Genomic DNA, 23,798 nt, shown 5'->3' with positions numbered 1-23,798 from the left:
ATGACAGAACGGCGTCAAAGCACTAGGATGGGGAAGGCACTTCCCTTGATTGGTCAGCATTGTATATTTTGTATAATATTTTCTTTATTTCATACTAACTGAAATGGCAAATGCAGCCACATAACATGGCGGTATTTTTCATGAGAAGACCACCCGTTTCTCACCATCTGCCTGTCCATGTGGATGTTGTTCTCATAGTGCTGTGGGAGCATTTACATCCACATGAACAGACAGACGATGGTACAGTTTAACATCTCATCCAAATTTTGGCACCACTGTCTGTGCAGGCGTCATCCCTGCGATTGTCCAGTATGTGCTGGGAGAGGGTGGGTTTTCTCAATCCCAGCTCTTACTCAGGAAATTATCCTCATACATCCAAATCAATTAGATTCTCACAAACTACATAAAGAGCTCAAGTCCTGGAATCGATTTATCTGAAAAAAAACCAACAAAGACATAGAAAGTAAATTATACAGTATAGCAATTAAGAAATAGATGTTAAAATATACTTTTACACCAGAGAATAATCATATAAAAATATTAATTTAAATTAGTTTGTAATGTATCCTTTTAAAACTAACCATCTGCAAGTATTTCATACAATTTTTACAAATGTGATACGAAATAAAAATGTATTTATTTTTACTTTAGTGACTTTGGTCTTCTTACTGCATGTATCATTGGGTAAGTCATTACACATTTATAGTTTATGTAAGATGGCACTGTTCATTAGTCCAGGGAATGGTAATATAGTTGTTATTTTACTGGAGTATTAATCTGGTAGAATGTGTGTTCAAATCCCACCATGACAGTTTGAGAATCTGAACTTGGTTTAAACATTGAAGTTAATGAAAATCAGGAGATATATATAGTGGGTGGTTGAATTGATTATCACCACTGGTTTCATATCCCACACAAAGTCAAAATTATCCCTTTCATCTCCTCAGCAGTAATAAAACAGGTAGACACTACTAGGAATGTGTTAAAAGCTTTTGAATGTATTTTTAAAAATCGACTAGGAAACTGACAACTCTACCTCAATATAACTAGCAAATATTTTTAAAAATTCATTTTCAGTAATCAACATCTGGTTAATCACTGGTGGTGAATTGTAACAGTGATTAAAAGTATTTTTTTTTTGGTGATAAACCCATTTTCATATGTATTAGTCAAAATGTATCAATTTGTCACTCTTAAATATATCAAGAAATTCTTTTTAAATCAACAACATTTCCTTTTAACATACTTACATTTAAAACACTGTTCAATTGTGCTGTGCACGGCAGATTTTGTGTTTGGCAATATGCAAATGAGTTTGAGAAGAAACTCGAGAAAATAACAACACTTCTGAAAACAGCACAGTTTTGATCATTTGTGCCCAGACCACCAATTGGACCCAAAGCAGAACTCTTTCCAGTAGTTATTTCACTCCACCCTCTCAAAATTCTATGACTGCACACTGGAACTACTGTGTGCAATGATCAGGGCACTAAACTTCCTCAGCATTTGAGATTCATCTGTTTTTAAGCAAATTTCACCTGCTCTTATTTGATTTCACCTCAGTAGAATTTAAAAATAGGCTTGTAAGAATGTTTTCCCCAGCGTCGTGCAATCAGTATTCAGCCCCGAGATGGAGCATTAGCTTCCCCAGCTTACACAGATCCTTCATTATTTTTATTATTAGGACCTTTTAAGATGTGTCCAGGATGCTATCTGCCAGGTCTGCTGGTTCAGTTACCACAAAATATTGAGAGGATTGTCCTTGAAAGGGTATAGACAGGAACAATGAAGGTGATTCTGGTGGCTCACAATTGAAGACTATGAAGACAGTCTGAGGAAATCTGAATAGCTTTGTTTGGTGTAATTGGAATTTTCAAGGTTTTGACAACAATGACAAAATTAATTCAAGCAAATTGTTCACTATAATGAAAGTTTCAAATACAATAAGACATGAATTTTAATTAAGGAGGCTTGCAGCAAGAAGAGAAATCTGTCAGAACTTTCTCACCCAAAGCATAACAAGAACATAAGAAATAGGAGCAGGAGTAGGCCATACAACCCCTTGAGCCTTCTCCGCCATTCATTAAGATCAAGGTTGATCTGATTTTGGTTTTAACTGCACTTTCCTGCCTGTTCCCCAAAGCCCTTGACTCCCCTATAGTTCAAAGGTCTGTCTGTCTCAGCCTTGAATATATTCAATGACAGTCTCCACAGCCATCAGGGTTAGAGAGAGTTCTAAAGACCTCTGAGAGTAGAAATTCCTCCTCATCTCCACTTCAAATGCACTACACTTTATTCTGAAACTATGCTCCCGAGTTGTAGATTCCTGTCAAGCTCCCTCAGAATCTTACATGTTTCAATACGATCACCACATTTTCTTCTAAACTCCAAAGCGTATAGGTCAAACTTCTCAACCATTCCTCAAAAGACAACCTCTTCATCCCAAGAATCAACAGTGAGCCTTCTCTGAAATGCCTCCAATACAAGTATATCCTTCCTTAAATAAGGAGACCAGAACTGTACACAGTACTCTACGGGGCGGCACAGTAGCTAGCACCGCAGCCTCACAGCTCCAGCGACCCGGGTTTGGTTCTGGGTACCGCCTGTGCGGAGTTTGTAAGTTCTCCCTGTAACCGCCTGGGTTTCTGCCGGGTGCTCCGGTTTCCTTCCACAACCAAAGACTTGCAGGTTGATAGGTAAATTGGCCATTGTAAATTGCCCCTAATGTAGGTAGGTGGTAGGAGAACGGTGGGGATGTGGGAGGAAATATGGGATTCATATAGGATTAGTATAAATGGGTGGTTATTGGTCGGCACAGACTTGGTGGGCTGAAGGGCCTGTTTCAGTGCTGTATCGCTCTATGACTCTAAGTGTGGCCTCACCAATGCCTTATACAGTTGTAGCAAGAATTGCCTACATTTATACTACATCCCCCTTGCAATAAAGGGCAACATTCCATTTGCCTTCCTAATTACTTGCTGGACTTGCATGCTAACTTTTTGGGTTTCATGTACGAGGACACCTAAATCCCTTTATACCACAGCGTTCTATAATCTCTCACCATTTCAATAATAACTTGCTTTTCTATTCTTTCTACCAAAATAGATAACCTTATCTTTTCTCACATTATACACCATCTGCCAAATTTTTGCCCACTCACTTAACCTATATATATCTGTTTACAGACTCTTTGGGTTAAAGCCCCTCCGCCGTCAGGAATGTTGGCGGGGGTGGGGGGGGGGGGGGTGGTTGGGGGGGTGTGGGCGGCAATTAAGATCGGTGTAGCAGAGGCCCGCCACCAACCCCGACGGCGACAGGCCCCGTGCTGATCTTGGCGCCGCAGCAGCGACGCCTCGTGGTGGCGGCCCTGCCGCTCGGCGATGGGACCCCCATCTCAATATGTAAACTAATTTACATACCTGATTTAATGAAGGTCTCGTTGCCTCCTTAATTGCTGTACAGATCTTCATTCAGGCATGCCTTCTGGGAAACATGACACGACACCTATGGGGCGGGGGGAGGAGGATTTTTTCCTCTGTGCAGGAGGCGGGGAGCAGGGTAACACTGATGCAGATTGGATGGAGGGGGTGATGGGAAGGGGTAAAGGGCAAAGTTGCTGAACTTTGGGGGGGTAAAGGTCAAATTGTCAATATTTGAACTCCGGGGGAGAAAAGGGCATGAATGTCTGGAAATGCCATTGCGGGTGGGAAAATGCATTTAAATTTCATTTAAATCTGTTTCGTGGAATGTCTACTTACCTGTCCCTTTAATTTTCAAATGTCAATTGAGGGCTATGAGCCATTTAAAAATGGCGCCGGACGCCGCTGCCTGCGATGGCTCACCCGCCCCCTCCATGCCATCGCGGGGGGTTGGGTGTTGCAGCCATGCAAATGAGCCGCTGCTTTTGAAATCACAGCCGCTCCGTGATGCAGTGCCCATGCGAGCGGGGTGTATTTTTCTACGTCCACCTAATACTTCAGCGGCAGACTGTTAAAATGCAGCACTTTGTGTCCTCCTCACAACTTGCTTTCCCACCTATCTTTGTATTGTCAGCAAATTTGGCTACAATTCACTCAGTCCCTTCATCCAAGCCATTAGTATAGATTGTAAATAGTTTCAGCACTGATCCCTGTGGCACACCACTTTACAATTTGCCACCCTGAAAATGACCCATTTATCCTGAACCCTGGGCTGGAGTTTCTTCTGGCAATGGGGATCCCAACAGCGGGTGGAAGGTGCGGGGAGACCCAACCTTGGTCTTCCATCGGATCCTTGATTGCTATTTCATGGCGGGCAGGCAATTAACTATCTGTCGTCCTTTAAGGGACTAACATCCACCTCCAGGAGCTGCCGGTCATTCGGAAGGCTGGTAGTTCTGCAATATCTGTGGCGGGCCCCTCCGCCTTCAATAAAATTAAGGTGGGGGCAGGAAGAGGCCCTTAAGTGGCTATTAATTGACCACTCAAGTGCCTCAATTGATCTGGAATAGGAAGGCCGCTATCAGCCTTCCCCACCCGGCCTAAATTGGAAGACATGAGGAAAGCACTCCGCCCCCCCCCCCCACCTTCTGACATAATTTTATCCCCACCTCTATTTCCGTCCCTAGGAGCCCATAAAATTCAGCTTTCTGTTTCCTGTTAAGTTAGCCAATCCTCTATCCATGCTATTATGTGACCCCCAACACCATGGGCTTTTATCGTATGCAGTAACCTTTTAGGTGACACTTTATCGAATGCCTTTTAGAAATTTAAATACACTACATCTACTGGTTCCCCTTGATCCACCTTGCTCACTACACCTTCAGAGAACCCTAATAAATTTGTCAAACATGATTTCCCTTTCAAAAAACCATGTTGACTCTGCCTGATTGTATTATAATTTTCTAAATGTCCTGCTACTACTTCCTTAAGAATGGATTGCAACATTTTCCAAATGACAGATGTTAGGCTAACTGGACTATAGTTTTCTGCTAACTATCTTCCTCCTTTTTTGAGTAGGGGAATTAGATTTGCTGTTTTCCAAACTGCTGGGAAAGTTCCAGAATCTAGGGAATTTTGGAAGATTACAGCCAATGCATCCTCTATCCCTGAAGCCCCTTCTTTTAAGACCTGAGGATGCAGGTCATTCGGGCCAGGGGATTTATCAGCCTTTAGTCTCATAATTTTGCCTAGTACTTTTTTGTAGACATAATTAATTAATGATCTCATAGCAAAGGATCCCCTGCGGAAGAGTGATTGTAACGTGATTGAATTTCATATTCAATTTGAAGCTGAGAAACTTGGTCTAAAACTAGCGTCTTAAATCCAAATAAAGGTAAATGGCAAAGACTTTGAAGAAATATTTGTATCTGTCTTCATTGCAGAAGACACTAAAAGCATCCCAATAACAATAGAAAACCAGGGGGCAAAATAGAAGGAGGAACTTAAAACCATCATTATCACTAGCTCTTACTGTCTGTTTCTATATTTTTTGCTAGGTTGCTCTCATAATCTATTTTCTCCCTCTTTTTTTAAGCTATCCTTTGGTGGTTTCTAAAGTTTTCCCAGTCTTCTGGCCAGCACCAATCTCACAGCATTGTATGTGTTTTCTTTCAATTTGATACAATTCTTAACTTCCTAAGTTCACTATGGATGGTTCAGCTTTCTCATACAGTCTTTTTTTCTCAATGGAATATATCTCTGTTGAGAATTATGAAATGTCTCCTTAAATATCTGCCACTACTTGACCATCTTACCTTTTAATCTATTTTGCCGATCCACTTTAGCCAAATCCATCTTTATACCTTTGTGATTGCCTTTATTTGGATTTAAGACACTAGTTTCAGACCCAAGTTTCTCACCTTCAAACTGAATATGAAATTCAATCACGTTACAATCACTCTTCCGCAGGGGATCCTTTGCTATAGGATCATTAATCAATCTGTCTCATTACGCATTACAAGTTCTAAAATAGCCTGTTCTCTAGTTGGTTCTACAATGTAATTTTTTAAGATCTTCTTTGGCCTCCTTGTCTCGAGAGACAATGGGTAAGCGTCTGGAGGTGGTCAGTGGTTTGTGAAGCAGCGCCTGGAGTAGCTATAAAGGCCAATTCTAGAGTGACAGACTCTTCCACAGGTGCTGCAGATAAATTTTTTAAAGATATTGTCCTGAATACACTTAATGATCTCATCCTCAAGGCTGTCTTTGCCAATTTAATCTGTCCAATCTATCTGAGGGTTAAAGTTGCCCACGATATATTGAATTACCTTTCTTACAAGCCCCTATTATTTCTTGATTCCTTGATTTATGCTCTGTCCTACAGTGTAGCTACTGTGGGTGGGGTGGGGGTGGTGGTGGTGGTGGGGTGCTATAAGACTACTCCCACCAGTAAATTCTTTCCTTTGCTATTTCTTATCTCCACCCAAACTGATTCTACATCTTGTTCCTCCAAGCCATAATCAAATTATGAAATAAATGGCCGTGGACACCCTGGGATTTCCTCGCACATTCTGTAAAATGTTAATAGCTTTTCCTGTGTCTGCCTGTTGCTCAGGTTCCTCTAAACATGGTTGGGGGTAGGGGTAAATTTTTACTTTCAGTTCAAATTAAAATGTGCAAATTAATATTAATTGGCAAAAAGTTGTGGGAGATGTGAATCCAAACGCCATTTAATGCAGTAGGAGCACTGAAGGGAAACAATTTACTTTGAAGATAAATGCAAATGTTTCCCTGTCAACAAAAGTAAAAGTATCCTGAGAACCACATAAAATGTTTATTCCCATCAAGGGCCAAGGATTCAACAAATTCCGTCATGTGTTTTCCTTTGTCAGGTTTGTCACCTTATTGTCTTTAATATTTGAAATAACTACAATATTTTCTTCACTCTTCAGTCTCCTCCTACATGCTGGTTTGTTACTACACAAACTGGTCTCAGTACAGACCAGAAGGTGGTAAATTCTTCCCAGAAAATGTTGACCCCTGCCTGTGCACCCACCTGATTTATGCTTTTGCCAACATGACAGACAATGAACTCACCACCTTTGAATGGAATGATGAAACTATGTACGAGAGATTCAATAATTTGAAAAATAGGTAAGTCATATTCTTCCCTCTGGGCTGTGTTAATTACAAATCTTAGGTCTATTTTTCAATTATCCTCATGTTAACTTAATTAAAAATTCTGTGAACAATTGATCACCAACATAATTGTTGTGTATTCTGTATATGGGTAGAGAAAGTAAAAGTTTATGCTATATGCTCCTACCTTACTGTAAGACTCACATTCATGGCATCTATTCTTTTTCTGAACAGAAATGGTAATCTGAAAACAATTTTAGCCATTGGAAGTTGGGCATTTGGTACCAGGAGGTAAATTTTGCAATATTTTCATTTTCACAAATAGCAAATGTTCCAAAGTTCAGTGAGCCGAAAGTTGAGAAATCTCTATGTCAGCATTTGTGATTATACAGTAAAATGTAATTGGCAAATTTCAACTGTGAGATAGAACAATGGTAATACATAACTACAGAAAATGCTGGAAATACTCAACAGGTCAGGCAGCATCTGTGGAGCGAAAAACAAAGTTAACATTTCAGCTTGATAACCTTTCATCAAAACTCATGACCTGAAACATTAACTCTGCTTTTCTCTCTTCAGATGCTGTCAGACCTGTTGAGCATTTCTAGCATTGTCTGTTTTTGTTTCAGATTTCCAGTATCTGCAATATTTTGCTTTTGTACTGGTAATACACAGCTGGCTTAAGGAGCTTCAAGTTTCCTATTAAATTTCGCCTTTAGTTGCTGAGAAATATAGATTGCCCAGTCAGACAGGCAACCTAAAGAAAGGGTAATTTTACCAAGAATTTAACTTTAAAGCATTGGTTTTCCAACAAGTGTCTGCTGAATTGGGATGTTTGTGGATTTGCTCCGAAGGGATGATATGAAAAATTTACAAATGAGATATCCTCGGGGATTCTGTGTACACTGTGTGCCACTGGCCATTTGGATGAGAGGGGAAGAATAATCGGTCCTGGTTTATATTCCAGTTAGTTAATAGAGACTTCTCCTCCCCACCCCCAAACTTAATTTGTATTTCAAAATTGCACAAGATCATTCTTAGTACATTCATTGTCACGCTCACACAAGGAGAAATTATGAACTACATAATGAACTTATGAAAGAAACCCAATACAGACACTTTACCTGCAAAACAATATGGAGTTAAGAGGTCAGGTGACCTTTCCTGTACTGCTAGTACACATGGAAACTGCAAGAACCCTTCATCTCTGGACAGGTCTTAGAGAAGGCATTAAAATGCAAATAACCCCTTCTGTGATAATGGTTCCTTCTCTCCAATGAATTGGGTCAACAATAGCATTACAGACTTGGTGACTTCAAATTGAAACTCAACAGAATGGGTGTGAAAAACTCCATTTTATCAAAATGGAATTAGGATGAGTGACACCCCACACTCTGTTGTCTAACAAAGGCCTCACCATCAGACACCATTTATGAGAACAATGAGAAAGAAACTCTGGTCACATCACAGAAACCAGGTTTAAGGAGTTTTAATGAGAAACATTCTTTGCAGACAAAGGAAATTCCATCTATGCCATAGAAGAGAAAGGACCCTGCCTAAGATTACTAGTTTTGAATTACATGTAGGCCATGACTGGAGTTGGTCTTCAACTCCCTACCTGAGAAATCATACCAGGGTTTTCACCATTGAACTGTGACTGGGAGATAAACAAAGAAGTCTGCAACAATGCATTTGTCCTCCTGAACCTTCCAAGCTTTCTTTCTTCAGTGAACCATAGAAAGGAAAAACAGGCCTGCACCATTTCAAGTCTTCACCCTAGGGAAATAGCAAGTTTTACAGCAAACTCTTTTAAAAACTATCAGACCTAAACACATTTTTTTTAAATCACTATCTTTTCTAGTATATGTGTCCCTGAATGAGTGTGAGAGTGGGTGAAGTTGTGTATATTTTCAGGTGCTGTATAACAAACATTTACCTTTTTTTTAATCTTAGGAGAAAACCTCTCATTTGTTTGTTTGTTGACCATTAAAATGCTCAGCGGTTAAAACACTTTTAAAAAACACGCTGTCTTCGGTCAGTTGGGAGGTGAAAAAGGGGAAACCGTCCCTAATCATCTCCTACCTGTCCATAACATCGTACAAAAGGCCTTCAAATCCCCCCGTTGCAACATCCAATTGCTTCATAAATTATGTTACTGCATCATGTCCAGCATGCTTTACAATACAACGGTGACTCTATTCAAAAAAAAAGTTGTTTTAGGACATTGAGAATGTGAAAGGTGCTATACAAATACAATTTTTTTTAACTCTTCCTGGAAGCCTTTTTTGGTCATTATTACATTGCTGTTTTTGGGAGCTCACTGTGCACAAATTGACTGCTGTGTTTCATACGTTACAACAGTGGCTATACTGCAAACGTACTTCATTGGCTACAAAGTGCTTTGAGATGTCCTGTCATCATGAAAGGTGTTACATAAATGCAAGACTTCCTTTTTTCTTTTTGCTTGATTACTCTTTATAGGAAGAAGAGTTTCCCTGGATCAGTTCAAATTTGCCATTTACAAGTTGGGCCCTATGTCTTTATTCCCTCACTAACATTTATTTCTATTGCCAAGACCAATTCAAAAGCTTTTCCTGATGTTGTAATTCCTATCTTTCAGTCTTACTTTGCATAAGAAGGCGACCGAACCCCAGTCATTGGGTTCTCAGTCCAAGCAGTAAAACCCACTGGAAAATGGATTCTGTCAGGGACACAAAGCCGAGAAGTAGGACCAACAACAAGAATATACTAGCACAACGTTAAAGGCCTATCCTGGGCAAAACGTGAGCTACCTGGAAAAGAACTCTCTGACAGGAATGTGGCCATAGTCAGTATGCAAGAAACCCACCTCGCCAACCATTCCAACCATCAAGCTCACATTTCAGGATACCAATTCATTGCAAGCAGGATAACAAGACATACGGCTTGACTATCTACATCAAGGAAAGCTTCACCAAAGGTTCAGAAGACCTAAAATCAGACATCCCCTACTCCTTCAAAGTAGGTAAGCTGATCATCACATATGTCTACAAGCCACCAAATGACTTTTGGCCCAACTTCATAATACAGCCTGCAGCACACCCAACTATCTATACTGGTGACTTCAATAGCCAGCATCAAATGTGGGCATACCCCAACCACAAACACTGCAGGAGAACAGTTGTCATACTGGGCCTCGGTGCACGACATAAAACTTGTGTATGATGTAAAGCAGCCTGGCACATTCCATTCACCAGGTGGAGGAAGGACTACTCACTCGATCTTTGCTTCACAACCCAGGACAGCAATGGCCGACCACCGATGTGCTCCCGACAAATGCTACCCATCTTACCCCACTCCCAACATTGCCCAAGTCTCATCCACATCAGCCTTGTATTGCCATCCTTAAATTCATAGGCAAAACCATGCTGGAATTTGTGGAAGGGCAACTGGGTTGCCTACAGCAGATACATAGAAACCACCATTAAATGGATCCCACCCCTACCGAAAACTGCAACTGCTTCGCTTGACTTCTCAAAATGGCAGCCACCAAATTTGTTCCCCAGGCCTTTAGAAAAGCCTTCATCCCTTGTTGGACCCCGGAAAGTGAACGGCTCCTGGAAGAATACAGGGAAAATAAGGAAACCAATGTGGCAACAGCACTCCTCAAATTCCTTGATGAAGGACACTTCATAAGATGGTGGGAAACAGTGGAGAACATTGACATCACATGCTCAAGCTGAAAGGTGGGGAAGCTCCTGCACTACCTGGGAGCAGCCGAGCAACAACCACACCAACAGCCCAGAGTAAATGCTGATGCTGTCACTACACAACTCCTAATAAACTCAAAGATACCGATCAGCAGGAAAGATAAACGGACAGTAAAAGCAGCTTCGATACAGTCTCTCAAGACTGTTCCAGGGTAGACAGACTCCTCAAGCCATTACACACAAGAGGAAGTGGACAGTTGCTGTGTCGGCTACCAAGCTAAGCAAAGCAGCAGGAGTCATTAGGATTTACGTAGAATTCCTGAAGAACATCAGATCACAGGGAAAGAAGTGGCGAGCAAAGCTGTTTACCAGCATCCATAGCAGAGGCACCATTTCAAATATCCGGCACCAATCTAAGATGGTGGCCATTGACAAGCCAGGGAAACCACTCGACTACCCACGCAGCTACCGCCCCATCGCCCTGCACTCTAAGATACAAGGCCCTGGAATGCCTCCTGCTAAACAGACTGAGTCCCATCCTAGAAGCAGCGATGCGCCCTCCCCCAACAGGCAGGTTTTCACACAGGTCACAACTGCTCCGAGCAGGTCCTGACACTGACCTCACATATTGAGGCCTGTTTTCAGAAAGGCCTGAAGACAGGAACTGCCTTTGTTGACATTTCCTGTGCCAATGACACAATATGGTTTAAGGGCATGCCGCTGAAAATCTCCAAAATCATCTGCTGTGTGAAGACCCGACAACTAGTCAATTCCATGATCAGTTCCATGTGCACATTGGAGATCAAATTAGCCGCCCACACATAACTAACAATGGGCTCTCGCAGGGATCAGTTCTTGCGCCGGCCCTCTTCGATATATATACCAGTGACCTCCCTCCCACAAAGTCACAGCTCTCCATATATGCTGACGACTTGGCCCTGGTTTTTCAGGCTAACGAGCTTTAGAGTATTGAGAAAACACTGACTAAAGATTTATATTCTCTGGAAGCCCACTTGAGAAAACGGAGACTCTAAACTAATGCTGCCAATTCCACCTGAACAACTTGAAGGCCAGCGAAGAATTTAACATCCAGTTCTGAGGTTGACCACTCACCCACAACCCAATGCCAAAATATCCTGACATCACTCTTGACTCTACATCGACCTACCGGCAACAACTCCAGAAGATTGGAGCCATGGTCAAAATGAGAGTGAATCTCATAAGGAAACTGGTGGTACCACCTGGGATAGCAGAGCTGACACACTATACGCTGTTTCACTCACCCTGGTCTATCCAACATCAGAGTACTGCTGCTCACCTGGCTCGGGAGCCACCACACAAACAGGGTAGATATCCACCTCTGGGAAATCAAGAGGATTATTTCTGGAACGTCCAGATCAATACAGCTCAAGAGGCTAGCACACATTGAACCTCCTGATGTCCGCAGGGAAAACATTCTCCTCAAAGAACACCACTGGCTGACAGCTAGCGAGGCACTCCCAATGATACGGGACCTCAAAAAAACCCGCACACTCGCCTGAAATCTTGTGGCCCCTACTGGAACACACTCCACACCCTACAAACTGACCACAGCCCCACCTCTCGATGGCTCACCTCCTGGTTGACTGCTAACATTACCAGCCGCAACCTGGTAACTGACCCGAGTGGTGAAGTCCCAGGTTTCAACCAACCACGGAAAATCTGGACAACCCTCAGCCGCTTGAGGTCGGGCCAGGGAAGATGTGACCACTTGCTCCACAAGTGGAACACGAGAACCAGCCCAAACTGTGACTGTGGCTGTCCAAGTCAGACCATCACCCAGATATTGAACTCCTGCCCTGAGAGATCCATTCCTGGTGGCATCACAACCATTCACATTGCATCAGCTGAGTCAGTTGAATTGATTGTTAACCTCAATATCGAACTCTTACTGCTTCCCCAGCCATACCAATCTACTTTGGGTAACTAGCACTGTTTCTCAGAGGTTAGGATCTGGGCTCCGGGGAATTGTCAGCATTTGCACGGTGTCACACATATAGGAAAGCTGTTCTAAGCTGCATGTGTTTCTGTTGCTTAATAGTCCACTGCACCTACATGACATTTATAGAGCATGTACTGATCTGAAAATGTACAATTACTGACTTCAATATTACATGAAAGTAGAATAACAGGAGTAAAGTGTTCTCCATGAAAGAACTTGCAATTATATAGCACCTTCCACAACACGTCAGAACCTCACATGCACTTTAAAGCCAATGAAGTATTTGTGAAGTGTAATCACTGTTGCAATATAGGAAACGCAGCAGCCAATTTGCGCAGAGCATATTGACCAGATAACTTACTTTAGTGATACTGGTTGAGGGATAAATAATGGCCAGGACACTGGGGAAAACTCGTCGAAATAGTGCCATTGGATCTTTTATGTTCACTTGAGAGGTCAGATAGTACCTCGGTTTAACGCCTTCTCCAAAAAAATGACAGTGAAGTACTCCCTTAGTACTGCACTGAATTGTTAGCCAAGATTATGTGCTGAAGTCTCTAGAGTGTGACTTGAAATCAAAATCTTCCAAGTCCTTTTTTCTGAACTACAGATATATCTTACAGAAAGTACGATCAACAGTAAATTGTTAGCAGTTTCAATGTTACTTCCAAAAATACCTTTCTGTACAAATCAGAATAGTTTGCCTTCTCCCTTGTACAACATTCACAATCAGCAAATAACCGACTCCAAAATTGAAGGGTAGAAGTCTATTACCAAACACAATTGAAATTCAACAATGCAACTCAGAAGCCATTGGATCACTTCTGGTTGGAACCAATGTATGTAAGTCTGGGTTTCAATCTGTGCCAGAAATTTAACCCAAAACACAGGAATGTAAAATAAATCCCGGGTACAGATTTACTATTACACAATTTCACTGATGTAAAATATTGTATATTTAAGTAGAAAATTATTCAGGAAGTATTTTTGGGACAATGACAGAAATTTCAGAATGTAGGGGCATTGTTCTTCATGAAGCTTTAACACAGTCATACAAAATTTCTCTGTGCTCTTCTTACAAATGCAGACATTAAACTATTAGAAAATGGAGTTTAGTACGAGCATATTAAGTATTCAGGGAAACAGTATTGCTGAGAAATAAATGCTTCATTGGTTCTCAAAGGGAGATTTATAGATTTAATGCTTTCTCTATTTTCAATCTGTTCCCGTGATTAAGATTTACCAGCATGGTCGCTACGCAGCAAAATAGAGAAATATTCATCAATTCCACAATCAACTTTCTGCGGAGGCACCGATTTGATGGTTTAGACTTGGACTGGGAATATCCTGGTGCTCGAGAGAGTCCACCAGAAGATAAACACCGTTTCACACTCTTGGTCAAGGTGAAAGCTCTAAGGCTAGCATCTTTAATGTAACATTTTGTTGCAGGAACAATACAGAAAACCAGCTTTGCATCTACTTCAGCCACCATATCTTTTACACCTCAATCCTCTTAGACAAATTTTTAGTTGTGCTAAAAGCTTTAGACACTGGAACGAGTTTCAGAGACGCTAAATCCAATAATGCATCCCCAATGCCAGTCAAGGCTATATGTGAAAATGGCTGAAAGACAAGCACGGAAAATGACCCTAGTGTATTTAGCTTAATCAGGATCTCAGGGAGGTACACACATTATCATCTGATATAAGTCCTATACCTATCCAGTGACAGCAGTTTAAGAGAGCCAGAATGCCCATGAATAGTAAACTATCAACAGGAGCTGTAACTACAGTAATATTGTTCTAAAGAATGTTTGCCATCAATAAAAATCAAATGTACTCATCTTCTGTAGGAATTGCAAGAGGGCTATGAAAGAGAGGCACAGTTTTCTGGGATGAACAGACTTCTGGTTATAGCTGCAGTTGCTGCTGGTAAACCAAGTATTGATGCTGGATATGAGATAGCTGAGATTTCAAAGTAAGTACAACTTATAAAAAGATTGAAACTCATAACCTTCAGGAAAAAGATCTCCTTGTGGATCATTTAAAATATATTTATAAACAAACCAATTGAAGGCATTTTATTGAAGAACAGCTAAAGATATTGAACAATATTCATTTTGAATAAGATAGATTAGAACTCTTCCTTACTCCCAATCATGGCACAAAAAACATTTTTAATTCACTTTCTTCCTCTTTCAATGCTCATATGCCAATGTTCAAGTTTCTCACCTGTTTTAATGATACTTCCGATACTGCTGACTAGTTAGCAGCAGTGGCACATCCCTAAATGAAGTTCAACAGAAAGCAAATATAGAAATAGCACAACATTCTGTCAACTACAAGGAATAACATTGGTTATTTTTCTTTTGGTTTTGCTGTATTCTTTCAGCTCAGCTTCCCAATTTCCTGGGCCTCTGTTTCAGCTGTAACTGCTAAGCAGTTTCCAGTGATTTGCTGTAATAAACAGCACGGAGGTTGACTCTGTGGAGCTTGAGGCTGCTTGACATTTCCCATTGCCTGAGATACTGCTGTCCAACCTAGTGAGCACTGCCATCTAGGCTTGACTGAGAAATAAAGAAAGGCAGCCTTTATGAGTTTCCCTCGTCCCAATAGTCCCAAAAGATAGCTTGGCTGCAGACATTGTGGCACATCAGGGAGTGGGAGTGTTACCTGGACACTTTGCTCCAGAAGGCAGTCATACCCCTTAGGTTAAGTAGAACTTTAGAATTGATCAATGGTCAGGGACAGGAGGGTGTGATTGCAAGTCATGCAGGTATGGGGATCCAAGATGTAGTGATGGAGGCACCTTGGCCCTTGACTTTGACCAACAGGTGTGAGATACTTGCTATCAATCTGGATGAGAACAAGGACTGCATGATGGATGGGAAAACTGACCATAGCACGATTTTAGAGGAGGCCATTCAAATGGGGGGAGTAAAATGGAATGTGGTAGTGATATGGGACAGTATAGTCAGGGGAATAGATACTGTTCTCTGCAGCTGTGACTGGGAGTTCTGAAGGTTATGTTGCCTGCCAGGGTTGAAGACATCTCCTTGCAGCTGAAGAAGAACTTGGAATGGGAGTGGGAGGATCCAGTTGTCCTGGTCCACGTAGGAACCAACGGCATTGGTAAAACTCGGAATAACATTCTGCTTGGGAAATTAGGGTCTACATTAGAAAGCAGAACCTCAAAAGGTAATAATCTCTGGATTGTTACTTAAATCAGGTGCCAATTGGCATAGGGATAAACAGATTTTACGGCTAACTGCGTGACTGAAAGAGTGATGTGGGACACTGGGGCTTTGCTTCATGGGCTACTGGCACCAGTACTGGGGAAAGAGGGAGCTGTACAATTGGTATGGGCTCCATTTAAACTGGGTTGGGACCAATGTCATGGCCAATCAAATAACTAATAAAGGAGAGGTAGGAGGATTTGGTAAAGGGTAAGTTCAAAAGCAGCAAGGGAAATGTCAAGTCTCTAGAGCAGAGCAGCATTTTGGGTATAAATAAGCAGAGTTGGTCAGGTAGGGACAGAGAGAGTAACAAAGGCAATAAGGTGTTATTGTGTAAGGTGACATCAGGGAAAATTAGAAGAAAATTCAAAGCTAAAGGCACTGTATCTGAATGCATGACACATTTGCACCAAATTAGAGGAATTAATAGCGCAGCTAGAAATAAATAGGTTTGATCTAATAGCCATTATGGATACGTGGTTGGAAAGTTGGGAACTAAATATTCCAGGATACGTAACTTTTAGAAGAGATAGCCAAAATGGAAAAGGAGGACGGGTAGCCCTGATAATAAAGGATGGGATAAAGACAGTAGAGAGAAAGGATCTTAGCTCAGAAAATCAAGAATTAGAATCAGTTTGGATAGAGCTAAGAAGTAGCAAGGGGCAGGAAACATCAGTGGGAGTTGTTTCTAGGCCACGTAATAGTAGTTGTAGTGTAGGGCAGAATATAAATCAGGAAAAAGATTACAGGCCTGCACCATTTCAAGTCTTCACCCCAAGGAAAAGCAAATGTAACAGAGAACTCTTAAAATCATAAGACCTAAATGCATCTTACTTTATAATTTCTATCTTTTCTTGAGTGCGTGTGACAGTGGCTGTAGTTGTGTATATTTCGGGTGTTATACAATAAACATTTACCTTTCTATTTAAAACTCATGAGAAAACATGTCGTCTGTCTGTTCTTGAAATTAAGGCACTCGGGTTAAAACACACAAAAAAACAGTCTTCCGTCAGTCGAGAGGTGAAAAGGGAGAGCCATCCCTATCGTCTCTCACCTGTCCATAACACTGAGAAAATGTTTCCCCTGGCTGGGGAATCTAGAACATGGGGTCACAGTCTTAGAATAAGGGGTTAGCCATTTAGGATTGAAATGAGGAGAAATGTCTTCACTCAAATGATTGGAATCTTTGGAATTCTGTACTCCAGGGAGCTGTGGCAGCTCAGTCATTGAGTATTTTCAAGACATAGGTTGATAGATCTTTGGGTACTAAGGGATTAAGGGATATGTGGATAGTGCAGGAAGGTTGAGTTGAGGTAGAAGATCAGCCATGATCTTGTTGAATGGTGGATCAGGTTTGGAGACTCAACTTGCATACTCCAGCTCCTATTTCTTATGCTCTTATGTTCAAACCTGGAGCTTTGACTGGAATCAGTGTTCTATTAGAACCATTGGCCCAGTAATACTTATAATGATTATAATTAACTATTAAAAAGAATTTTAAATTGTAATACTTCTTGCAGTAACTTTTTTAACAGATATCTAGACTTCATCTGTGTGATGACATATGATTTTCATGGAACGTGGGAGAGAGTCACTGGACACAATAGCCCTCTGTACAGTGGCCCTGCCGACCGAGGTGTTATGATTTACTTTAATGTTGTAAGTGTGTCCATAAAAAATGACATCTATGTTATATCATTTTCAATTACTGCTGTAATATTTGACCAATATATTATAACAGAATATTTTTGGTTTGTAAAACCGGAATAAAGATATCAAGCTAAATTATCTTGCAGGATTTTGCTGTAAAATACTGGAGAGACAATGGTGCCCCGGCAGAGAAACTAATTGTTGGATTCCCAACATATGGACGAAGCTTCACCCTTAGCTCCTTCCAAACAGGTGTTGGTGCTCCAGTATCTGGAGCTGGCCAAGCTGGCCCATACACCAGATCACCTGGATTCTTGGCCTACTATGAGGTACTTACGCTGAAAACGATATTAATTTATCACATGATAAATTCTCTAAAGTTTACCGTAAATGAAAAGTGATCAGGATTAAATAGTATAAAATTATTGGGCAGAATTTCCTTTTTTGTTCCCTTACCTCCCACCATAACTTCCACAGAAACACCAGTAAAATGGCATAATTGGCCATTTATGCTGATCCTTCAGGATTTCTGTAAATCTTCCACCAAAACTATGGTTGGAGATCAGAAAAATCTTCAGGGAAATTCCACGTTTCTATTGCACCTTATAACAGGTCTCAGAGACATCTCAATGTGCTTCAGATAGAGTGAACAATCACAGCAGTCATTTAGCACACAGCAAGATCCCACAAAAAAAAAACAATGAGGTGAATATCCAGGTAATCAGTTCCACTGATTTGTTCATAAGAATGTTGAGCTGTGGCATAAGACTAACCCACTGCTCTTTGTCAAGCTATTCCATATGATCTTTACCAACAGAACAGTCTGATGGAAATTTAGTTTAACATCTCATTAAGAGGTAGGACTACATAGCAGTCTTTCAGTAATGCATGAGGTTTCAGCCTTCATTACGTGCTTAAGTCCTGAACCGTCAGCTTGCTGAGTGTCACCAACAGAGCCAAACTGACATCCAGAAGGTTATGAAATGCTAGGGATGAAATTTTTTTAAATTCCTTAACTACCCCATGAGGTCGCTTTTCCAAAATGAATTGACAGACCATTAAGAGGAGCAAGGCTGTGGTTTCCCCTTCTGGTGATGGCCTCCGCCAGATGTTTGGAAGCAGAAAATTAAACCAAATATCTCCATGCAATTCAATAAACAGCACATCACATTTCATATTTCACATCTCATTCCACTAGTGTTTTCATACCCTATAAAACACATGATAATGAAGTATAAACATATTTGTACATATGTCTGAGTGATATCTATAACAGGAGAAAAATGATATTTTTTGGACCAGAGCTATAATCATTCATAAAGTCTACAGTGCATGTCCTAGAAAAAAGACTTGCTGAGATGATAAATCCCCCATCGCTTTGTCATTGATCCTCAACGTTAGCATTAAAAGATAATATTACAGACATTAAATATTCAATATTCCTTTAAAATGTGTTTTTTTTCTAAGAGGAATCTTCCATTCCTGATAACATTTCAACATTCTTCTCCATTCCAGGTAAATATCTTTCACGAATTAACAATGGGATTTGACTAAATACTGAGCATAAATGGGACTGAAACTATGGAAAAAGAGGATTACTATGTCTGACATGTTAACAACACTTATTGCTTTTGATTGACAGATCTGTCTATTTTTGAGAACTGCAACTACACAAGTGATTGAACAGCAGCAGGCTCCTTATGCATTCCAGGATAATCAATGGATTGGATATGATAATTCACAGAGCTATATAACCAAAGTATGTGCTATAAATTCATCTCCATGATTTCACACATGTATTCAGTTTACAGTTCACCTATGGCAGAGATCCACACAGGTCACAATAAGATCATTTCCTGAAGGTTAATCAATGGAGTATTTTTCAATCATCAGCTTAGAAACTGGTTGAGTAATATTGTTCACTTCAAAAAAAAAATCACTGCTTGTGTTATATCATTTAGATACTGCAGGGCAATTCGGGATGGGCAATAAATGCTGGCCTAGCCAGCGATGCCCACATCCCATGAATGAATAAAAAAATAGAGAGCAAAGATAATATTCCCAGGTTATCGTAAAAGAAAATCGGGCGTGTCTGGTGAAAGGGATTGCCCAGTGATTACTCACACAACTCTGAATGTTGTCCAGTTCTGACAGTTTTGAACTGAAGACTGTTCTCTGCCATTATTCACTGGAGTAATGATAAACAAAGTCAAGTGGGATAGACCTTATTTCAAGCAATTATATGAATTCTAATAGAAAAACAACATAGTACAATACAATTTGGTTGTAATAATCTTTGAGACACGCTGATGTAAAGGAATAAATCTGGAAAACAATGGCAGCAACAGTCCTCTTCTCGTTGCTGTCCTGACCACAACTCAGTTAAAGTACACTGTGCCACATGTGACCTGAATCCAGCCCCAACAATCCCACACCCTGTACTAGAAAGAAAGCCTTCTTACCTTGTTAGGTTTTCCTCAACTTACTGTCTGCCCTCTCAGACTCTCTGGTCTAAGGGGGACTAAATGTGAGGGTTAGTGATAATTTCTTCAGGCATTCCACTAAAGAGCCATCATTCCCTAGGGAAACTGAGGTAGGAAGCATTGATCAGCCACTCCCACCTCATTTCCATGGCATTACAATTCCTGCACCTGTTGGTTCCTCTTCCCCAGGGGAAGCCCCAGAAATCTCAAAGCAATGTAAAAGTAGCATGGGTCTCCTTCCTTTTAGCTCTCTATGTTTGGGAACTGAGTATTCCTCAGATATAGGAGAGGTATATCAAAGTCAATTATCCAGCAGAATATTTTTGTAAGGCAAAACATCACGTCTTCAATAAAATGCCAACTTTATTTAACAGTTTTAGATTGTACTTTTATATCTCTAATTGTAGGGTCAGTGGCTGAAGGAGAACAACTTTGGAGGTGCCATGGTGTGGTCTTTAGATCTGGATGATTTCAGCGGAAGTAATTGCAATCAAGGACTTTACCCTTTGGTCAATACATTGAAGTCCTTCCTTGAGATTAATAATTCCGGTAAATTATTATATGTAACTCAACTAAAATTGAACTGCATCTTATTGCTGCATCCTCCTTAGATGCAGGGGTGATGCCAGGGGACTGGCCAATTGAAAATGTTACAACCTTGTTCGAAAAAGGGTTTAAAGACGAGCCCAGTAACGAGAGGCCAGTCTGTTTAACCTCAGTGGTGGGAAAGCTTTTAGCAATGATAATCTGGGACAAAATTAACAGACAAATTTGGATTAATTAAGTAAAATCAGCATGGATTTGTTCAGGGCAAATCCTGTTTCACTATGTTCTTATGTAAATGTTACACAAAAAATGGCAATGTCAAGTTCTCTAAATATGTAGAGATTTAAAATTACAAATGATAGTTTAAATTACCTATAGAGAAGGTGTTAATAGATCAAATGCAAAAGCAAAGTTCTCAAGCTGATTTTCCTATCCCTCCATGGCCTCAACCTATTCTTCCTCTGTGACCTCCTTCAGGCCTACATGCTAGCATGCTCTGCTCTGCTCTTCCTGCTCTCCTCTTTGCTTTATCCCTTCCTCCGCTCCACCGACAATGACAGAAGCTTCAACTGTCTTGGTCCCACACTCTGGAACTCTGTTCCTAAAGCCTTCTTTATAAACATACGAGCATGCGTACGAACATATGAATTAGGAGCAGGAGTAGGCCCTGCTCCGCATTTAATAAGATCATGGCTGATCAGCTTGTGGCCTCAACTCCACTTTCCCGCCTACCCCAATACACTTTGACTCCCTTGTTAGTCAAGAATTTATCTACCTCTGCCTTAAAAATATTCAATGACCCTGCCTCCATCGCTTTCTGGGGAGGAGAGTTCCAAAGACACGCAACCCTCTGAGAGAAAAAGTTCTCCTCATCTCTGTCTTAAATGGCAACCTCTTATTTTTAAACTGTATCCTCTTGTTTTAGTCTCTCGCACACGGGGAAACATCCTTTCAGCATCCATCCTGTCACGTCCCCTCAGGATCTTCTAAGTTTCAATAAGATCACCTCTCATTCTTCTAAACTCCAATGGATACAGACCCAACCTGTCCAAGCTTTCCTCATAAGATAACCCCCCATCCCACCCCCTGCCATTCCAGGTAAAGGCCTGCTCAGGTCAGGAAAAAATAACAACCCGAACCCGACAGAACCACATCGGACCTGAGCCCAACCCGGCCCAAGTCTTTCCATTTCTTCCTGCGCCCGACCCGACCCGAGCCCGGCCCGACCACTGGAATGTTCACTTTACCTACCCTCCGATTCCGAATCCGTTTTTCACTTTTTCAGTTTGTGCAGATAAGCAACAAAAATTGTAATTGGACTCAAAAGGTTGTTTAAAAAGATGAAGATCAGAGCCATGACGTCAGTGACTGGTCACGAGTTAAACAGAAACCCATGGAGTTGTGCCCAGACAGGTTGTGCCACACTGTACCAATATCTGTATTGCTTAAAGTAAACACAGCAATTGCCCAAAGGCTCAGAAAATATCATTATACATTACCTAGACTCCAGCTTTACAGGTTGAAATACTTGCTGCAAGTTTATCCAGTGAGCAGCTGAGATGCAGAGACCAGGAAGGTCCTGAGTGATTAATTATTATAAGATATACAGTATTTGTATAAAAAATATAAAATGGTCACTGTCAGGACTCTAGTGTACACATATACAGTACTGTACTCCACATAAGGGCCTTGACTGGCCTGGGGCTGGTGGGCCATTTTTCATCCCTGCCGCCCTAAGTAAAGTGGCAGCGGAGGCAGGAGCAGGTCGGGAAGGCCTCCTGGAGCCTCCCGCTCCATTTTATGTCACCCCCCCTGCCCCCACCCCACCACCATCCCACTCGTCGGGGTGGTGTAAAATTCAGCCCTTGGTTTCACCAACCCTCTGTACAACTGTAGCAAAACATCCCTAGACCCGAAGAAGGGTCACTGACCCGAAACGTTAACTCTGCTTCTCTTTCCACAGATGCTGCCAGACCTGCTGAGTGGTTCCAGCATTTCTTGTTTTTATCCCTACTTTTATATTCCATTCCCCTTGCAATAAATGACAACATTCCATTTGCCTTCCTAATCACTTGCTATTTCTACATACCAATCTTTTGTGAGTCATGTACCAGGACACCCGGATCCCGCTGTACCTCAGAGTTCTGCAATCTCTCTCCATTTAAATAATATGTTACTTTTCTACTCTTCCTGCCAAAGTGGATAACTTCACATTTTCCCACATTATACTCCATTTGCAGAATTTTTGCTCACTCACTTAACCTATCTATATCCCTTTGCAGACTCCTTATGTCCTCTTCACAACTTACTTTCCTACCTATCTTTGTGTCATCACCAAATTTAGCAACCATACCTTCAGTCCCTTCATCCAAGTCATTGATACAGACTGTAAACCGTTGAGGCCCCAGCCGTAATCCCTGTGGCACTCCACTAGTCACAGCTTGCCAACCCGAAAAAGACCCATTTATCCCTACGCTCTGTTTCCTGTTAGCCAACCAGTCCTTTATCCATGCTAATATGTCACCCCCACCCCCCATGCCATGAGCTCTTACTTTGCTTAGTAACCTTCGATGTGGCACTTTATCATGCAACCCACGCCCCCCACCCCCTACAGAGGCTTCTCAAATCCTTCCTCTTCAGTCATGTCCCCACAGCGCCCTATTTGGCCTAAATTTGCATTCTCATTTTTTTGCGCCCACGTGTGCCGTTCTCAGAATGTTGTGGAGGCAACTGAGAATGACAAGAGAATGAAGATCTGAACCAAAATAATAAAATCCAAATCTTTAAAATAATATTTACATATTGTTTTACAGCATGTGAGCCATGATCAGATACAGCATCAACAACTACAACCATTATTCTCAATACCACTACGCCAATCACAACTACTATTTCTGATGCCAATATAAATGACTGATGCCAAGGCAAGACTAATGGGTTATATGCTGACCCAAATGATCATTGTAAATATTACTATTGTGGTGATGGACAACCCTACCACATGATTTGTCCTGATAATTTGATCTTTGATGAAAATTGTCATTGTTGCAACACGCCTTAATTAATGTAACAGTAATGAATAGATTTAAATTGCAACATATTGCCTCAAAACATGAATGGAAAATTGAAGCACCTGAAATGAAAATGAATTTGATAATG

The 23,798-nt window shown here is 41.1% G+C and overlaps 1 protein-coding gene across 1 annotated transcript; it reads left to right on the top strand.

Annotated features, from left to right (window-relative positions):
* Positions 1-23,526, top strand: LOC137384109 (acidic mammalian chitinase-like). Its single transcript, XM_068057719.1, has 11 exons — positions 1-52; positions 652-684; positions 6,869-7,070; positions 7,290-7,346; positions 13,963-14,128; positions 14,578-14,702; positions 17,496-17,619; positions 17,757-17,939; positions 19,253-19,369; positions 20,501-20,642; positions 23,453-23,526. The coding sequence occupies exons 1-11, from the start codon at positions 1-3 to the stop codon at positions 23,464-23,466; spliced, it is 1,215 nt and encodes a 404-aa protein (XP_067913820.1). The 3' UTR covers positions 23,467-23,526.
* The last annotated feature ends 272 nt before the right edge of the window (positions 23,527-23,798 follow it).

The sequence above is a fragment of the Heterodontus francisci genome, chromosome 25 (genome assembly GCF_036365525.1).
Source record: "Heterodontus francisci isolate sHetFra1 chromosome 25, sHetFra1.hap1, whole genome shotgun sequence".
In the NCBI taxonomy this organism is placed as follows: Eukaryota; Metazoa; Chordata; class Chondrichthyes; order Heterodontiformes; family Heterodontidae; genus Heterodontus; species Heterodontus francisci.
Note: the sequence above shows the minus strand (reverse complement) of the source record. Positions and strands in the feature narration are given on the sequence as shown.

Excerpts from the sequence above, each read along its gene's own strand:
- LOC137384109 (XM_068057719.1), top strand. The coding sequence starts at position 1 with ATGACAGAACGGCGTCAAAGCACTAGGATGGGGAAGGCACTTCCCTTG. Across the intron at positions 685-6,868 it reads CTTACTGCATGTATCATTGG|TCTCCTCCTACATGCTGGTT; the intron begins GTAAGTCATTAC and ends TTCACTCTTCAG. Across the intron at positions 14,129-14,577 it reads GTTTCACACTCTTGGTCAAG|GAATTGCAAGAGGGCTATGA; the intron begins GTGAAAGCTCTA and ends CATCTTCTGTAG.